The sequence below is a fragment of the Moschus berezovskii genome, chromosome 8 (assembly GCF_049115385.1).
Source record: "Moschus berezovskii isolate FMDL1 chromosome 8, NW_MosBer_1.0, whole genome shotgun sequence".
Taxonomy (NCBI): domain Eukaryota; kingdom Metazoa; phylum Chordata; class Mammalia; order Artiodactyla; family Moschidae; genus Moschus; species Moschus berezovskii.
Window position 1 is genome coordinate 105,994,643 of NC_142467.1, and position 19,809 is coordinate 106,014,451.

Below are 19,809 nucleotides of genomic sequence, written 5' to 3' on the forward strand. Positions count from 1 at the left end.
CTGTTACTTGGTAAATTAACATTCTACTTGATTAGGCTATAATATGTTCATTCTCTTACCCAACATGTTAATATGCTACACAGTTTATTTAACTATCTTACCTGGAAAGGTTAGCATTCTACAAGGACTTGACACGTTAATTCTTTCACCTGGCAGAACTTTAATCAACATTCTACTTGAATACAGCTAGAAAAGTAAGGCGTCGAAGGCTTGGCAGAGTCTTGTTAAAACGACAGTGTCACCTCACACCCTGAACTTAGAAGGTAAGAAGGGCCACAGGGACCACCCCGAGTCCTCTCCTTTGTTAATTTCCCTCCCTGGGTTTGCCATGTTTTTCTGCATCACTACATGGAACTCCTCCCTCTTCCCCACTTCCTCTGTACTTTCATTTTTTTAGTTTTTTTTTTTAATTAAAGGAGAGTTGATTTACAATGCTGTGTACATTTAGATTCTGATGTACATCAAGTGATTCAGTTATATATGTGTGTGTGTGTGTGTATTCTTTTTCACATGCTTTCATTCTTGGTTTATCCTCAGAAGCCTCAGAGCCCACATTCCTCAGGGACTGTCCTATTCTTTAAAAAAATAATATTAACAAGCCCTACTTGACATTTGGCAAACCTTCTCAAGATTAAAAATGCTCATATCCCTTTCAACTTGCAGTTGCCTCTCTGAGGGATGAACACTGAAATTAACCACAGACACATGTGCAAAGACAGTGTGGTTAACTGCAGCACTGTGAGCATTAGCTGACAGCCGGAATCTTCATCGACGGGGCACTTGGTTAACCAAACGATAGTACATTCACACAACAGAATGTTACCTGTCAGTGAGAAGGGGTGAGGTAAGCATATATGTACGGATGCAGAATGGTCTCTAAGGTTTACTGTTGACTTAAGAAAGGAAGGTAGAGAACAGTATTCTCCCGTTGTGTGCTTTTTGTTAAAGTCCTATGTATACACATTGGAAAAGACCCTGATGCTATAGAAGAGGGCAGCAGCGGATGAGATGGCTAGATAGCATCACCGACTCAACGGACATGAACTTGCGCAAACTCCAGGAGACAGTGGAGGGCCGGGAAGCCTGGTGTACTGCCGTCCGTGGGGTTTCAGAGAGTCAGACACGACTTGATGACTGAACAACAAATCTACACACAAAATTTCTAGAAGGATATTTAAGGAATTAGTAACCATTTTTGCCTCTTAGAAAGGAAAGGAGGATACACCCTTTCATACTCTTTGAAAAAAGTTTAACCACATGCATATGATTAAGAAAAATACCTTGTCTTCAGAATAAGGATGCATTGTGTGTGCTAGTCACTCAGTCATGTCTGACTCTTTGCGACCCCATGGACTGTACCCGGCCAGGCTCCTCTGTCCATGGGATTCTCCAGGCAAGAATACTAGAGTGGGCTGCCATTCCCTTCTCCAAAAAGGATGCATTATCCAATTACAAAAAGGCACAGACACTTGCTTTTTAAGGCCTTTATTATGCCTTTCTGCACTGGAATTTACAATTGCCTTTGTGGTTTGGGGTTTAGAGGCTGCTTGTAGACCCACTCCAGGCAAAGTTCTCGAGAGGCATACACATGGGAGGCTCCAGGTTCCCAGAGAAGTGTCTGGCTGAGGGATGCCCACGGGTCAATATTCCACCTCCCTCATTCAACCACATCTTGGAAATGCCTTTATGTGCCTCCAGCATACTGTAGGGGGAGCCTGACCTGTCCATGCCATGATGTGGAATTTGAAAACTAGGACTCTCATAGAGTTATCACACTCCCGCTAAATGTGTGACTCAGGTAGGAAGAAGCTGGAGGGTTCAGGTACCCAGGAACCACTGCAGAGGAGGCTAGGGGATTGGGAAGGCTCAGTCCTTCCCAAGGATTTGGGACTGGGGCAGGAAGGGTTTGAAAGAAGAAGACTATCATGGATAGCCAAGCCCCCTCCCCAGGGCAGATCCTCTGGGTCACTTGTGGCTCACAGCAAGGACTGAGGAGTCTGGGTGCCACCCTCAAGGTCTCCAAAGAGACCCAGTTACTGAGGCACTGATGACCACCAGACCCCATCCCTGGCCCGCTTGGTTCTGTGCCCCTCATTGGATAAGCTGGCAAGAGAGGGTACATCCAAGGCCTGCCTCCCCTTCCCAGCTTATGCACCCTTACATCCAGAAGGAGAGAGAGGGGGCAAGGTCTTCAAAACACCCTCTCCCTTCCCTAGTTGGCTGGCTGCGACCTGGAGTTGAGGAGCCAGTGGGAGAGGCAGAGAGAACAAAGAAGGTGGGAAGGAAGACAGTAGTGATGGAGGAACATCTGAGGGATACAGAGGCAGGGACACGAGAGAAGAGGAAACATCGCCTCCCAGGAAACAAAGCTGCCATGAGACATGGGACAAAGCCACAAAGCCGAGGAGGAGATGTGAACTCTTTTCTCTCAGTAACTGATAAGTTAGCAAACAAACAGGGAAACGAACATGAACAAGGATATGGAGGATTTGGGTACCACCGTCAAAAGCACACACAGAGACTCCTATACCCAATGACAGGGGCTTGGGTATTCTTTTCAAGTAGATGTGAGCATTTACAAAAACTGACCATACAGCCAGTCTCTAAAATAAAAGCCAGGCAATGGATAACACACAGACCACGTTTGTGGGCCACAAGGGATATCATACAGACAATGTTTGTTGGCCACACTGCCCATCTGACCCACATTTATAAAACACATAAAGGTAGTAATTTTTAAAATTACTTTAAAATTGAAAACATATCTGGGCAAGTCACAGCTCGAAAAGGTAACTGTTCCACAAGTTACAACCTATTTGGAACCCAGCAATAATGGAAACACTTCCTAGCACAATTTAGATGCAGCCAAAGCAATACTCTGAGGAAAAGTCATAACCTTCAAAAGGCTTAAATGCTTGAGTTAAAAAAGGCTGAAAATTATTTACTTTGGTGTCTAACTCCAAAAGATAAAGAGTCAGAGGGGAAACGGAAAGACAGAGGAAGTAAAGGAAGGCAGAAATGGTGGGAGGGAGAAAGGGCAGTAGAAAGGATTTTCTAAGCAGAGTCTCGGAATGCCCCAATTCTTCTGTCCCCAGGCAGATCTACTCCCCCGCTACACCTTCTTTTCTCTTCTGCACCTCCAAACCCCCAACCTCAAGCACGTGGGTGGGGGCAAGAACTGGGTGGGGGCGAGAACTGGATGCGGGGAGAGCCAAAGTGCTTGGTGCTCCCACCTGCTGGGCCAGTAAGGATTCTGGCCCCCTGGGGACACTGGACAACATCTGAAGCTGGTTTGGGTTGCCACACCCAGAAGAAGGGGGGTGTTACTGGCATCTGGTTGATGGAGATCAAGGATGCTGCTCAGGACTCTATGGTACACAGGATGGCCCACCACAGAAAATGACCCAGCCTCAATGTCACCATGAGTTTAGACAACCCTGCTCAAGGTAATGGCAGTTACCTGGGGGGCTGTCTGGAGGACACGGCGGCCATCAGGCTCCCTGAGTGGGGCTGGAAGGCGGGGACCGCCTCATCAGTGTACAAGCCGCCATCCTGCCGGTGGTTTAGGCTCACAAGGTCTGTCATCACCACCAGTCCTGTTTCCTAGGCAACAGACAATGCCCAGACCCACAACGGGCAAGTGGATATGGTGGCTCCAGAAGTCACTGACCCAACACCACTGCTGTGTAACCCTGGGGGCGTCAGTCTTCTCTCTAGGCTTGGTGACACGGACTAAGAGGGACGTGAGACCAAGTGACCATCCAGGGCACAACAGAGTTGGGGTCAGAATGTTTGTGGTCTAGGCTCAAAAGACCACATCTCTTAGGATTCCATTTATATGAACTGTCTAAAACCATGGGCAGATCAGTGGTTGCCAAGGGCTCGGGGAGGGTGGATAGGGTGTGACTGCTGATAGAGACGGGATCTCCTTTTGGGGTGATGAAAATGTTCTGCAGCTAGACAGAGGTGCTGGCTTGCACAACACTGTGAGTGTACTAAATGCCGCTGAATTGTTCACTTTAAAATGGGTTAATTGTGGCTTCCCTGGCAGTCCAGTGGTTAAGACTCTGTGCTTCCAGTGCAGTGGGGCACAGGTTCGAATCCTGGTCAGGGAACTAAGATCCCATGTGATGCCCAGCACAGTCAAAAAATAAAGAAAGAATAAATTTTTTAAAATGGGTTAAATGTCTGCTATGTGAATTTCACCTCAGTTAAAAAAAAAATCAATTGGTACAGTGCCTAATCCAGACCCACAGCCAATGACTGTGAGTTTCAATTATTACTGTTGCAATATACGTATATATTTAATGGGCTTCCCGGGTAACTCAGCAGTAAAGAAACCACCGGCAGTGCAGGAGATGCCATTAGATCTCTGGGTTGGGACGATCCTCTGGAGGAGGGCATGGCAACTGACTCCAATATTCTTTCCTGGAGAATTCCATGGACAGAGGAGCCTGGTGACCTACAGTCTATAGGGTTGCAAAGAGTCAGACATGACTGCAGCAACTGAGCACACATGCACGCGTGCATTTGATACAGCAAAATGCTAACTGTGGCACCAAGGTGGTGGATCTACAGGTGTTTACTAATTTATCCAACTTTTTATATCTTTGAAAATTTTCCATAATAAAAATGGGAGGAAAAGGATGTCTTTTTTTCTTTTTTGGCTGTGCCATGCAGCTTGCAGGATCTTAGTTCCCCAACCAGGAATTAAACCTGGGCTGTTGCCAGTGAAAGTTTGGAGTCCTAACCACTGGACCACCAATGAATTCCCAAGGATGCCTTTTAAGTGATTTAAAAATGGGGATGAAAAGTGCCCTCATGCATTCAAGGGGAGACCACCAGAATGCTCATGTGGGCTGAAGTGACGCTTGGGTATACTGCACCCCCAGCAGCTCCCTGGTCCCTGGAGCCAGGAAGGAAGGGGATGGATGAGAGCTATAAATGTCAGCAAGGGGGAGGCTGCCAGCTGACAACACAGGACCTATACACATCGTGAAGGTTTGCACGCATGCAAAGTCTGCTTCTGTCGCGTCCGACTCTGCAACCCTGTGGACTGAAGCCTGCCAGGCTCCTCTGTCCATGAATTTTCCAGGGAAGAAAATAAGTTGGTTGCCATTTCCTCCTCCTGGAGACCTTCCCGATCCAGGGATCAAACTCACATCTCTATGTGTCTTGCATTGGCAGGCGGGTTCTTTACCACTAGCGCCACCTGGGAAGCCCTTGTGAAGATTTTCCTTCCACCAAAGCACTTTCAAGGTCATCACTCCAGAACGATGTTCTAGTTTGCTCCAGAACAAAGTTGAGGTTATCAATGAACACTCATTCTGCTCTCATCTGTTTTGCAAATGGGGAAGGTCTGCATCCAAGCTTCCACTGGGGAGAATCAAAAAGATTCTGCAGCACTCAAGAGTTTGGAAACTTCCACCCTGACCCAGCTCTGTACCCTGAGACCCTTTGTTTCAGAGGAAGAAGAGCTCCGAAGGGGACGATGGGGTTCAAAACCACCTCTCCTTACAGCGAAGGCAAACCCGGAATCCTTGGTGACGCCCCAGGGCCACAGGAAGACAGAGGAGCGCCGGCGTCGTCGGGCCATGAGCCCGGTCCACCAGAAGGGGCCATCCTCCCTGGACACCCCAAAGATATCAGAAACATCATAATCTTCCAATTCCCGGAAAACCTACAGGCAGAAGACAACAGGGAGTGGCCAAATGAGGATTTCTTTTCAACCCCAGCTGGTCTGGCATGCTCCCATCTCAACCTCCTCTCACGTGGACCACTGGGGACCAATCAGAGGAGATGGGAGTTGGGGCATTAACCCATTTTAAAGATGGGCAACCTGGGGCTGCAGAGGCGGGACCCGGACAATGTCACATTGGATATGACGCCAAGATCTTTCAACTACACCCAAGCAACAACAGGGGTGGGGTTTGCTGAGAATGAACCCAGCGGAGAGAGAGAAGCTGGGTTTATATCGATTGTGCTCAGTTAATGAAAAGGAAGAGCCCTCCATGCAGGTGCCAGAATGCAGCGTCCGAGGGCCCCAGTTCACCTGGGCAGGAGTCAGCCGAAACCCAGACCTGAGCAGGTAAACGCTCTTGTCAACTGCAGCAACACACACACAGCTGCCCTTTGCAGCCTTGAGCCGCAGGTCGATGATTTCCCCGGGTTGGGTCTCATTTGCTGAATATGTCAGTGAAACCTGGACCCAAACACAGCAGAAGAATCAGGAGCTTGGCCAAACTCTCTAGACCCACCCACCCTTTCCACCCTCCAAGGACAGTCAGGACCCTGGCTTTGCCACCCAGGTGAGGACAAGGGCGGAGGGCTGGGTGACCAGAATTAGGCTGGTACAACCAGTACATTCTGCGCAGAAGATGGGAGTGGGGAGGGGAGGCGAGACGTGTGGCGGAAGAGCACATGTTGCAGCCAGTTTTGGAGGGTGCATGGTGAGGGCACAGGAGGCTGAACCAGGTTTGGGGGACATAAGTGGTGTCCTTTAGGTCTGGAGCCCAGGAGGGACAGAGAGCAACTGCCCACTTTTCCTGTGGGTATGAATGCAATCCCATCTGGGTGACTTCTGGAGGATCTCCCAGTCAAGATGCAACTTAGATGTCCTTTATGCCTGAAGGTAGGACAGTCCTTACAAGCGCTGCCTGTCACATCACCTGGAGTCTGATTGGTGACTGTCCACAGTCCGCCCCAGCCTCGACACCCTGGAGCCTCCAGCCCCCATGATGCTTACCTATCCTCCCCTCCCTCCCCCAGTTTGGTTCCCAGTGCCCTACCTGGTTTTCAAAGAAGGTCTCAACAGTAAACTGGAGGCTGTCAGCCACCCCTTCTCCATTCTCTCTGACGTAGAAGACCAGCAAGCGGCCAAGGGGGACCATGCTGGGGGTCACGGCCAGCTGGAGAGAGGTCAGGCACACGCTGACCTCTGTTGCTGGGGCTGGAGGAGGCTCTAAGATAAGTGAGGAGAGATATGAAAATGCAGGATCTCACAGTAGGACCAGCGATGCCCCAGTTGCCCGGCTTTACCATGGGGGTTACCATGGGGTGCAGCATGAGGCGGTGCCAGCCCAGGCCAGGCCCAGGGCAAGTACTCCACGGATACTCACGTTCCCTGTTATTTCACCCAGAAAGGATGATAAACCAAGAGGACGTGGGTGCACAATATCAAATGCACTGATCAGGCCAGTGGTTCTCAACCAGGGCAATGCTGATCGCCAGAGGACATTTGGTAATTTCGGTTGTCACAGCTTGGGGGTATTACTGGCATCTAGTGGGTAGGAGCCAGGGATGCTATTCAACACCCTGAAGTGCACAGAACAGCTCCACAGAGAATAACCTGGCCCCAAACATAGTAGTTCTGAGGGTAAGGAAGTGGCTTAGAATCAGAGAGACTCTGTCTGCCTGTCTCCCTATCGACCATCTGTCTATCCATCCATCCATCCATTCACCCATCCGTGACTTTATCTATCTTTCCATCTATCCATTTATCTACTGATGATTCTATTTATCTATCCATGAAACTATTCATCCATCCATGACTGTCCATCCATCTATCAGTTTATCTATTGATGATTCTATACATGAATCTATTTATCTACTTATCCATCCATGGGGTCACAAAGAGTGGGACACAACAGAGCAACTTTCACTTTTACTTTCACTTTTTCATCCATCCATGACTCTATCATCCATCTATCAATTTATCTCTTGATGGTTCTATCTATCAATCTATCATCATCTATCTCAGTTATTCTTACCCAGGAGTCACTTTCCCCCCTAGAAACATTGGCAATATCAGGAGACATTTTAGGCTGTCGTACTGCATGTAGGAGGATCGCCACTGGTATCTAATGGGTGGAGACCAGGGATGTTGCTCACCCCCCTAGAGTGCACAGCACGGCCCCCATCACAAAGCACACCCTGCAAGTGTCCACTGTCCTTGGTTTGGGGATCCTGCTTTGGGCAGGGAGGCTGTGAAGAGGAGGGGGATGGGAAGACCCAGGGGAGGAGATGGGTCTCGTGAGGAGCACGTGGCATCAAGGAAAGCGGGGAGAAGGACTCCTTAATGGGGAATCAGTCTGGGCAAAAGCAGAAGGGGCTTGGCAGAAGGCAGCATAGCACAGTGTGGACCTGCTCAGGGGCCCAGCCCATGGCAGCCTCAAGAGGAGCTGCCTCCAGCAGCTGGTCACTGCCCACCCTCCTGGTCCAAGTCCAGTCTTGCCTGGGGTCTGTGTCCTTCACCCTGAAGCAGGCTCCCCTCCTGGATGCACTCTGCTTACCATGCCCTGCTGGGATGCCCATCCCCGTCTCAACGGTTCAGAAGGAAGAACAGGAACCTCCAGCCTGTGGATGAGCTCACCTGTCTCAGAAAGGTGCATTAAGCGAATGGGTTTCTCCAGGGCTTCCCGCCTGCTTCTCTGATGGGTGACGTGGGCAGGCTGCTGGCCTGAGAGCACGATGTTGCCCCTCGCAGCCACCTCGTAGTACAAGGTGAAATTGCAGGGACACGTGGACTTCACAGGGAAATAGGCATCCTCCCCAACCTGTGGGAGACAGGCAAGCATGGGGAGCCCTGCCTGGCACCCACAGAACAGCACCAATGCCACAGCTCACCCTAGGGAGAAGGCCACTCTGGGGCCACAAGGAGGCCAGGAGAGCTGGGGAGGAGCACTGGCCTCAGAGCAGAATGCTCAGTACCTGTCCCTGGCTGTGACTGCATCATCACAGCAACCCCCGCTGATGCTCTGAAAATGGAGTTGCGGTGTGGGTGAAATGGCATAAGGGCATGAAGCTCTCAGCGAGGGCAGTGTAGTCAGTAACTGAACCCAGCCTCCAAAGAGGTCTGGCCTTTGGCCACTGCTCCTGGGACTGATCTCGAAGGCCTTGAAATGTTCTGCCTGATCATTCTTTGTTTATCTAGGGTCTGGGACCACACCCGATACCAACAATATAATTTATGGTGGGGACCTTGGGCCACACTATATAAGTTTGACCTATGGAAGGATTAAGACTGGGGCCAGCCAGGCAGGTAGTCAGCCATGTCTATATGACTGACCCCCAACTAAAACCCTGGACACTGAGGCTCGGGTGAGCATCCCTGGTTGTCAGTGCACCATGCATGTAGTCACACAACATTACTGGCAAAGTAACACTATCCTTGACTCTGTGGGAGAGGACAACCGGAAGTTCACATTCAGAACTCATCTGGCCCCTGCCTTATGATCCTCTTACCTTGGCTGATTTTAATCTGTATCATTCACTGCACTAAACTGTAACTGTGAGTATGACAGCTTTCAGAGATTCTGTGAATCCCTCTAGAGACTAAAGAAACTGAAGGTGATTTAAGGACCCTCAAATTCAGCAATTGGTGTCAGGTGGGGGGATGGTCTTGGGGACTATTCCCTAACTCACAGGTGCAAGTGCTGGCAGTGGGCTGAAACTTCCCACTGGATACACACTGATGAGCCGGGTTCTATCATAATCCCCAAGTTTCCAGAGGGGGAAACTGAAGTTTGGTCCACTCTCAACATTAGTGAGTTGTAGGAAGAGGATTCAAACCCCAAAGGGCAGAAGCCAGAGCCCCACTCTTACCCTCCAAGCTGCCCTCATTCCTTGTGTTACAGCCAAAGTCTCCCAGGTCCTGAGACCTCCCCAAGGGCTTAGAGTATGACCATATCTAACACTGAGGCAACAAGCTGCATGAGAAGTCTTCCTCTGGGTCTTTGCCCCAGAGGTTCCCTCCTATGCTCTATGATTTACAATTCATGACTCTCCCCTAAACATCTGGGCCACCCTGAATGCTCAGAGGAGGGGTGGTGAGTGTTAAGTATTGTTCTTGCCGTGGGTCCTTGAGTAAGTCATTTCACCTCTCTGATCCTCAGTTTCCCCATCTGTAACATAAGGTTAAATCTCCTGGAGAGAAGGTCCTGAGGATCCAATGAGATGATAAATGTAATAATGAATATAATATTCCCAACACTGAACCTGTTCACTGTGAGTGGTTAATAAATGTCATTCTACCTCCCACTGAAGAAAAGAACTTACTTGTTTAAGGAGTTGGCCCAAAGGTGCACCCACAGCCAGATTTGGGGAATTGGAACAGCAGAAAGAAAAGTGAACCTTTCAAGAATGTCAGGGTCATGAAAGACAAGGACTGGAGGAGAGGAAGTGCAAGGCAAGATCCTGCATGGGATCCTGGACCAGAAAAAGAAAGAAATCCCTGGAGAAACTAGGGAAATCAAAATAAAGTCCAGAGTTTAGTCAACAGTCATCTCGAGTGCTCATTTCTTGGTTTTGACAATTGTACCATGGTTTGTACGTGAGATGATAACATTAGAAGGAAGTGTGAGTGGCCTTTTTTGCCAACATGCAAAGGCTGATTCTAAAATTCATATGGAAACACAAAGGATCCAGCATTAACCAAAACAATCCTGGAAAAAGAACAAAGTTGTACAACTCACACTTGCCAATTTCAAAAATCTTCTTCAAGACACTGTGGTCCTGGCATAACGACAGACATACAGATCAACAGGACAGAACTGAGAGTCCAGAAATAATCATCTATGGCAAACAGATTCTCAACAAGGGTGCCAAGATCATTTGATGAGGAAAGAATAGTCTTTCCCACAAATGATTCCAGTACAACTAGATCTCCAAATGCAAAAGAATGAAGTTGAACCCTACCCTCACACTATATAAAAAAATTAACTCAAACGGTTCAAAGACTTAAATGTAAGAGCTAAAACTATAAAACTCTTAGAAGAAAGCATAGAGGTAACCTTTCATGACCTTGGATTTGGTAATGGTGTCTTTGAGATCGGCACCAAAAGCAAAGCAACAAAAGAAAAATAGCAAATTGGATTTCACCAAAAGCAAAAAATCTCTGTTGCATCAAAGGACACTATCAGGAAAGTGAAAAGACAACCCACAGAATGGGAGGCATGCTTTCATGTCATATATCTGATAAGGGTGGAGTGTCCAAAATATACAAATTACTCTCACAGAAACAAAAAGCAAGCAACACTTAAAAACTTTAAAACACTAGGGGAAGCTCGAGGGAGGATACAGAGGGACTCTCTGCACTGTGTGAGCAACTCTTCTGTAAGTCTAAAGTTATTTCAAAATTTAAGAAGAAAAACAGGAGTATGACGGTAACCGTGTATGACACAGTGGATACTTTTTCAGAAGCATATAAGGTGACAGGCACTCTAGAAACAATCACACAACTTAAATACTGGTGGAGAAAGTTCTTTACAGAGGAACTCCACCTAGTAAGTGCAAAAGGGAGGCAAGAATCGTAATAAATGCATAAATCAGAATCTTTACCATGAAGCCCCAAAGTGATAACTGATTACCGCAAGAATCATCAAAGATGCTAAAGGCGGGACTTCCTTGGCAGTCCAATGGTTAAGACTGGGCGCCCCCTCTGCAGGAGGCATGGATTTGATCCCTGGAAGGGGAACTAAGATCCTGCATGCCATAAGGCACACCCTACTCCAAAAAAAGATGGAAAAAGCATTGGGTGAAAGGTTGCTGAGGGTCACAACACTGTGGCAGGGGCCTCACAGTGTCACCAAGATTATTTATTAGCCTCGCCTACGGAAGGAAAGAGCTGGTAGGAACCAGACTGGAACCGAGGATAAGATCAGCTTCAGCAAGGGTGGGGCTGCCCAAAACTCTGCCTTCTGAAAGAACTGACAACAGTAGCATGGACATAGTAATATTACCAAAGCAGTGCTTCAACCTGCATCTCATTCAGAATGTGGGATAATCTACAAGACCACAGGCTTGGATTCTTTATAAAAGTCACGTGATGAAAAGGTTCCAGCTCAGGGGTGATGACAGACACAGAAGAGCAAATGCAACATAGAAATTGATCCTGAATAAAATACGTGCACACACACACACACACACACAGGTGAATACACACAAGCATGTATACACATGCACACTCACACATGGCTGCACATGACTATGCAAACAAGCATGGGTGTGAATCCACACTATAGACAAACTGTATCTTGAGGACACCTTGGAAAATCTGACTATTGCCGTGAATTAAATAACATGATTGAGTTAATACAATTTTCTTAGATAGAATGACTGAAAATCAGGTTGAAGAATGTCTTTATTTTTAAGACTCAAGAATTTAAGAGGGAAGTATCAAGATATTTGTAACTTACTTTCAAATGCTGCAGCCAAAAAAAGTGGAGAGAAATGATGAATGGGTGAGTGAAGGGATGGGTGGATGGATGGGTGAATGGGTGGGTGGGTGGATGGATGGATAGATGGATGGATGGATGGGTGGATGGGAAGATAAGAGGACAGGTGGATGGGTAGACAGATGGATAGATGGGTGAGCAGATGGGGTGGGTGAGTGGATGGGTGGGTGGATGGATGTGTGGATGGGTGGGTGGGTGGGAAGATGAGAGGATGTGCAGATGGGTGGACAGATGGATAGATGGGTGAGCAGATGGATGGATGGATAGGTGGGTGAGTGGATGGGTGGGTGGATAGATGGAGCAAAATATCAATTCATAAATCTAGGTGGAAGGCACATGGTTATTATACTATTTTTTCTATCTCTCTCTAAATTTGTAAATATCTTCCTTATAAAGACACCCAGACAAAAGTCAGCTCCAGTTTGAGATGTTGGAAAAAAAACAAGGAAAAAGCACAAACTTTTTTCTTCTTCTCATGAACTAACCCTAGGGCATGAGAATCACCCTGAAAAACTAGGGTGACAGCCCCCACTTGCAGAGCAGCTCCTCGCTGCACATCCCTTGGTGCTGGAGAAATGGAAGAGGACCCCGACACAGCCTGGACTGGACCAAGCACAGCCACTCTTGCCTCAAATTTACACTCAGGGCCCCTCAATAACAGTCTGGGACAGGGAGAGTGGGCGCCTGCTGATCTGACTCAGGCAAGACAGAGGTGTCCCTCCCAGGGGGAAGTCTGAGCAGCCCTGCCAAGTCCTTGCCTACTGGGAACACGGGCCCGGCAGCTGGGACACAGGACTCCTTCCCGCCCACACAGGAAGGCAGCCAATGCCAGCCTCCCCACGCTGCACCGCTGGTTGAACAGCATTAAAACCAGAACAGAGTGTTCAGCCAAGTTGGGCACGATCTCAGTGGAGTTTATCATTCTCTTAACCCCCACAGAGGGCCACTCAGCCCTGGCGCACAGGCAGCCCCAACTCCTCAGGTCCTTGGAGCTGCATCCCAGGGACCCCTTGAAGACTTAGATCTCGGCAGCACCCCTAGGGTAGGGAGTGTCAGAGGTTTACGGGGCTGGTAGGGTCTGGGAGCCCCATCATCAAGTGGCTTCCACAAGACACAGTACTGGCGAGCCTGTCACCACACCACCACAGCAGCCAGGCTCAGCCCTCTGTGCTCTCAATTAGGAGCATTAACAGTGTGTTTTATAAAACACGCGTGCAGGCGTGTGTGCATGCTAAATCGTTTAAGTCATGTCCAACTCTTTGTGACCACATGGACCATAGCCCACCAGACTCCTCAGTCCACGGGATTCTCCAGGCAGGAACACTGGAGTGGGTTGCCATTTTCTTCTCTGGGGGATCTTCCCGACCCAGAGATCTAAGCCAGGTCTCCCGCACCGCTGGCAGATTCTCTACTGTCTGAACCACCAGGCAAAGTCTATCACTTATATTATATATGGACTCTAAAAACTAAAACGAATGAATGAACATGACAAAACAGAAACACATATAGACAGAGAAAAAACTAGTGGTTACCAGCGCGGAAAGAGAGGGGAGGAGAAGCGCGCGCAGGTCCCCTGGAGGCGCATGCGTGCAGCCTGCTTCCTGGGCCCCGCCTGCCTGGGGAAGCGCGCGCCTGAAAGCCTTACCTGCAGGGGATGGGAGGGCGGCTGCAGCTGCAGGTAGCACTGGCTGGGGGAGTACCAACTGCTCAGGGAGAGGTAGCTGGGCAGGTACTGGGCCCCCACGGGCCTTCCACTCAGTGCTGTCACCTTGGTCTGAAGAAGACAGGGTACTCGGTCAAGGCTTGGAGGCTTGGTGTAGGAAGGGGGGTCCTGGGGATGCTTCGACCTGCCCTGCTCTGCAGCAAGACCCTCTCATGCTCCCATTTCCCTCTGGAGAAGCCCCTCCCCAATTCTCAGAGAATGGAGTCCTGTGTGCCTAGTTCGTTCTTTCCCATCTCCATAGGAAGCAAGTGTCAAAGGCTGGCCACAGGGTGTTGGGGGCTGGCTCAGTCAGGGGTGGGTGGCCCACGTGGCCACTGAGAGGCAGTTCCATCACGGGCGCATTAAGGACCCCCATGTCCTGGGCTTGCCGGCAGCCCCAGGGGCTTCTCGGAGGGTACAGCCTGCTTCGGAAGTGAGCATAGAGGAGATGGCAGTCAGGAGAGGGGGCAGCCATGCTGGACTGCATCCCCGGGGCTCTGGATGCAGCTCCACCTGGAGCCCTCAGACCCCTCTCTGAACACCCCAGGGGACGACAGTTATACTACTTTTGCTCCTTTGGGAGTTTCAACCTGCTTCCTTCACTTGCTGCTGGAAGAATGCAGTTAACACAAGTAAGATGCCAGAAGCAGGGTATGGGGCGGGGGGTGGGGGCGGGGGTCTGAGACCTTTGTGTGACACAGAATAAAGAAGCTGGCCTGCCTGCATCCCAGTTACTGGGAGGTAGCCTCTAAACCCCTGGGATTCCCCAAGAGATGGGAGTGTCTTTGTTACTCACGGCGGGTCCTGATAATGTGTGCTAAGGATAATTCAAGATGGGAACAGCCAAGCCAGAAAGACTGATCGTGGGATTAGAGGGTAGGGGCTTAGCACGTGATGTGGTATCAAGTTGACCTCAAGAGAAGGGAGATGGCTAGAGACTGAGTTCAGTCTTGGGGCCAATGATAAATCAATCAGGCCTATATAATGAAATCCCAATAAAAGCTGTGGACCCTGAAGGTGAGTGAGCATCCACATTGGCAGTGCTTTCTGTATGTGTTGCCGGGAGGGTGAGGTGTCCCAGATTCACACGGCGGCACACAAAGCTATAAATTTGGGACCCTCCGGCTCTCGTCCTATACGTGTGTGTATCTCTCTTTCCTTGGTCCTAACTTGTATCATTTTGCTATATAAAAAATACATTTGCACATAGAGAAGGTCGCTAAGAGAATAGATCTTGTGTGCCCAGTACCTCAGTTGTGCCTGACTCTTTGTGGCCCCATGGACTGTAGCCCGCCAGACTCCTCCGTCCATGGATTCTCCAGGCAAGAATACTGGAGTGGGTTGCCATTTCCTCCTCCAAGGGACCTTCCCCCCCCAGGGATTGAACCTGCATCTCTTGTATCTCCTGCATTGGCAGCCAGGTTCTTTACCACTAGCAGAATCACATATCTTATAGGTTCTCATCACAAGAAAAAAGAAAAGTGTAACAATGTATGGCAATTGGACACACTGTGGTGTCATTTCATAGTTCATACATATATTGAATCATTACACTGAATGCTTGCACTGACTAAGTTACATGTCAATTATATATAGAGAGAGAAACATATACATGTCAACTAAAAGTAAAGTTTAAAATTCATCCTTCTTTTTAAGAAAATAATTAATTAAAGACCTTTTCTTAGGCAGTATTTGGTCACAGAAATAGACTGTCTTTCTATTAAAGTGACATTTTTGGGAAATGCTGATTTTTGGTTATGTATCTATGAGAGACGAAATTATTCAGCTAATTCTAGTATTTGGAGTCATTTGGGGGTTTTGCCGCTACCTAATTCTTAAAAGACTAACAGAAATTAAGGGATATCTTTCAATCATTAAAAAATTTGTACTTGTTAGGTCTTGGGGTAGCTGGAACCCCAAATTTGTAGCCAGTTGGTTAAAACTGTTGGTAGACTGGAAACCTCTGGCTGTTAAAAATCTTTAAGGACATGTTGCCCACAGGGGACACAGTGATCACAAGTGTCCTTGGCTCCCACCTACACACTGATTCTCAGCTGCCCCTGTCTCCACCACCCCAGTGTCCGTGGGCCACCATGCCCACCATCAGCCATAGAGACGAGGGCTGGAACGTCCTCTCTATTACTCCTGCTCCCCCCACCCCTGACAAGGGGACACCAGGTCCTGCCAATTCTACCTCCACAGCTCCATCATTGCCTCGCACCTGTCCACCTGTGACCTCACCCAGACACCACCCCCACTATGGACACTGGAGTGGGGTGTGCGTGTGTGCGTGTTCAGTCATGTCCAACTCTGCAGCCCCAAGGACTGTAGCCAGCCACACTCCTCTGTCCATAGGATTTCCCAGGCAAGCATACTGGAGTGAGTTGCCATTTCCTCCTCCAGGGGATCTTCCTGACCCAGGGATCGAACCGTTGTGTCTCCTGCATTGGCAGGCAGATTCTTTACCACAGAGCCATTTGGGAAGGCCTCTGGAGTGGGGAGAGGTTATAAAAATCAGACCATTCAGTCCACCTAACAGTGACACTGCCTTCTGGGTGGACCCTAACCAAAATCCCTTGAGGTAAGGGGAAGCCCCACCGGCTCCCTCCTCCATATCTTCCTGCAATGGCTCGGCCAGCTGGGCATTGCAGAACCTAGTTATACTACGACTGCAGTTCTCTGGGCCTCTGCATATATTGTTCCACCTTCTGGGAAGCAGCCTGGCTGAACCCCTCCCTGGTCAAGAGCCCACCTGGGAAGATCCTTTGGGGGTAGCCAGACACCCTGACCCCTTCTCAGCATCCTGCCTCCCTCTGGGGTGTTTGGTTTATCTGACCCCCTGGCCAGCTCTCCCATCAGACTGTGAACTCACTCAGGACAGGGGCAGGACCCAAGACCACTGACCCAGTGCCTGAGCATGGCCTGGAGGAGGAGCCAAAACCACGTCTGCTGGCTGAATGACAAGGGTCGAGGTGACTCACCCACCTCCAGCCACACATGCTGGGCTGACATAGGGATGGAGGGGATTTCAAACTCCACCAGCCCACCCTGGGACACAGACTCCACGGTGTAGATATTGTCCTTCGGCGTCAGTTCTGCCCTGATCTGGACAGTCACTCCCTCTGCCGGGCTACCATCCGGGTAGGACAGCTCCACCTGGAATGGGTCACCAAGGAGTCAATATGGTTAGGCTGGTGACACCCCCCAAACTGATCTACAGACTTGACCCAATCCCCAGGCAGAATCCCAGCCAGCTCCCTTGCAGCAATCGACAATTTGATGCTAAAATTCACAGGAAATTGTAACGGGCCCCAAATAGCCAAAGCAATCCTATCAAAGAATCAAGAACTCGTACATCCAATTTCAAAACCTCCTACAAAGGTGCAGTAGTGAAGACACTGCACTTGATGGAACTCCTATGAGGACAGATATGAAAACCAATGAATTAGAATTGACAGTCCAGAAATAAGTCCACCCATCTATAGTCAACTGATTATTAAAAAAAGATCAAAATGTGAAGGGGAATTCCCTGGCAGGTTCAGTGGTTAGGACTGTCCCTCTCACCGCGGGGGGCACGTGTTCAATTCCTGGTCAGGGGACTAAAATCCCGCATGGCTCATGGCATTGCAAAAGAAAAGGATTACAGTCAATTGACTTTTGACAAGGGTGCCAAGACCATTCGATGGGAAAACAACAATTCCTTCAACTGGGACAACTGGGTCTCCAGATGCAAAAGAATAAAGCTGAACCCCTACCACACACCATATGCCAAAATTAACTTGAAATGAATCAGAGACCTAAATGTAATGGTTAGAACTATAAAATACTTAGAAGATAACACAGGGGAAAGCTTTTATGACCTTGGACTTGGCAAAAAAGTCACAAGGTACAAATCACCAGCCATTTAATCACCTGGTGCCACTGCCAGGAAGGAATAGGGCAAGCAACATGGTGGAGACATCTCCATGTGACTCTTAGACCTCACTCATTCTGGCAGGTAGAAAAGGCAGGCAGAGAGAGAGGTTCAAAAGACATGGATGTTGTGAAGAAACATGATGAGTGGTTCCTGAAAGATCCTGGAGTACCTCTCAACTGTGCAGGTATCTGGTGATGGGGTGACTAGTTCTAGTCTTCTTTTTTTTAATGTGGACCATTTTCAGTCTTTATGGAATTTGTTACAGTATTGTTTCTGTTTTGGTTTTGGCCACACGGCATATGGGATCTTAGCTCCCCAACCAGGGATTGCACCCCCTGCATTTGAAGGCGAAGTTTTAACCACTGGACTGCCAGGGTATTCCCAGCTCCATTCTTTAATGCAGATATAAAATGAGTGCTAAGTCACTTCAGTCGTGTCTGACTCTTTGTGACCCTATGGACTGTAGCCCACCAGGCTCCTCTGTCCATGGGGATTCTCCAGGTGAGAATACTGGAGGGGGTTGCCATGCCCTCCTCCAGGGGATCTTCCCGACCCAGGGATTGAATCCATGTCTCTTATGTCTCCTGCATTGGCAGGTGGGTTCTTTACCACTAGCGCCACCTAGGAAGCCCCTAATGCAGAGAGTGGATAATTTCTTGGGTGTAGGTGAAACACTCCCCTTTCACTGAATGGACAGCCCCAAGTCCATTCATACATATTCTGTACGGTGCCTTAGCTGGGACCCTCAAATCCAGGGGCACAGGAGCCATGTCTCTGTGCGTGGGACAGAGATCTGGGTGGGGGTGGGGGTGGGGGCTGAGATCTCATCATGGAGGAGAGAAGGGAGGTCCCAGAGCAGAGCAGGAGGAGCAGGAACAGCATGAAGACAGACCTCTAGGATCCTGTGGGTGACCCATGGGATGCAAAAGGGAACAGGGGTGTGGGTGCTGTGCAGAGGCAAGGGTCACCCTGGGGTGACACAAGGCTCCACTGGTCTTGGCCTCCCTTCCCCACAAATTCCGATTGAAACCAGACTCCCCAGTTCAGCACTTAGGATAAGGATCTCGAATCTCTAGTCATCACAAATTTTACTGTGTAGAAAAACGTTGTAGTGGGTGGGAGGGAGGCAGGGGCTTGTTCTAAATGCCACTCCCCACAAAGGAGCTGAATCAGAGTCAGAGACGGGGACCTGCCTTTTATAGGCTTAGTAGTTAAGTCATCTTAGACATAAAATCAACCCAATTAAGGAAGGCGATACCATCATGGAACTGATTTAATAAGTAGATACACAGCATTGGGTTTAGCACTCTAGGTTCAGAAATGTCTAACTATGCTCAGCAAAGCAGCCCCTTAATCCCAAGAGGGCAAAAGATCTTGGTTTTCAACCACATCACAGCTGCAGGGCCCTGCAGAGGTTACACAGTGGTCCTCGGGCAGGAGTTAGAGTGGGAGGTGGCACAAGGCCTGTGACCTTGACAGGCCCTGCTGGGCACCACGCCTGGGGCTTACCTTCCCCATGTAGGACAGCCCCGGCTTAAACTGTTTCCTTGTGTCCTTGGAGTACCGGATGTCCACCAGCTGCCTCTGGACCGGAGTGGAGTCGTCAAAGGCCACCTGATGGCTCCCATCTGCAGCAGTCACCATGGCCCAGATGCTGATGGTGCCCCGGAAGTGCTCGGGGACGTCAGCCGGAATCATGTCCTTCACACAGATGTTGAAGTCCTGGGAGCCATGGATCTGGAGGCAGGAGACACACAGGTCATGCTCAGCCAGAGCTGAGCGGCTTTGAGAGATGACTCACAAACACACAGCTCAAGTAGGTGCCCCTCTGGCCACTTGGACGACCAGTGGGACACTCGATGACCCATCCATTCTATGCTGTGCATCACTGCATGGAGGCTGAATCCCTGGCTGGATATGCATTGTTTTCTAGGAGGAGAGAGGTCGGCTCTTTGGGC

General features: G+C 49.2%; 1 protein-coding gene across 5 annotated transcripts in view; it reads right to left on the reverse strand.

Annotated features, from left to right (window-relative positions):
* CPAMD8 (C3 and PZP like alpha-2-macroglobulin domain containing 8) overlaps positions 1-19,809 on the reverse strand; it is a 101,143-nt gene that overhangs the window by 58,828 nt on the left and 22,506 nt on the right. For all 5 annotated transcript variants that reach the window (XR_016038114.1, XM_055430164.2, XM_088839146.1 and 2 more), the window contains 8 exons: positions 19,361-19,588; positions 16,921-17,091; positions 13,879-14,007; positions 8,372-8,555; positions 6,789-6,961; positions 6,053-6,202; positions 5,519-5,680; positions 3,461-3,603 (listed from right to left, as the gene is read on the reverse strand). Coding sequence is in view for 4 of the 5 variants with exons in the window: in XM_055430164.2 (XP_055286139.2) it covers positions 3,461-3,603; positions 5,519-5,680; positions 6,053-6,202; positions 6,789-6,961; positions 8,372-8,555; positions 13,879-14,007; positions 16,921-17,091; positions 19,361-19,588 (1,340 nt within the window). In the remaining variant the exon portion in view is untranslated. The remainder of the gene's footprint in view (positions 1-3,460; positions 3,604-5,518; positions 5,681-6,052; positions 6,203-6,788; positions 6,962-8,371; positions 8,556-13,878; positions 14,008-16,920; positions 17,092-19,360; positions 19,589-19,809) is intronic.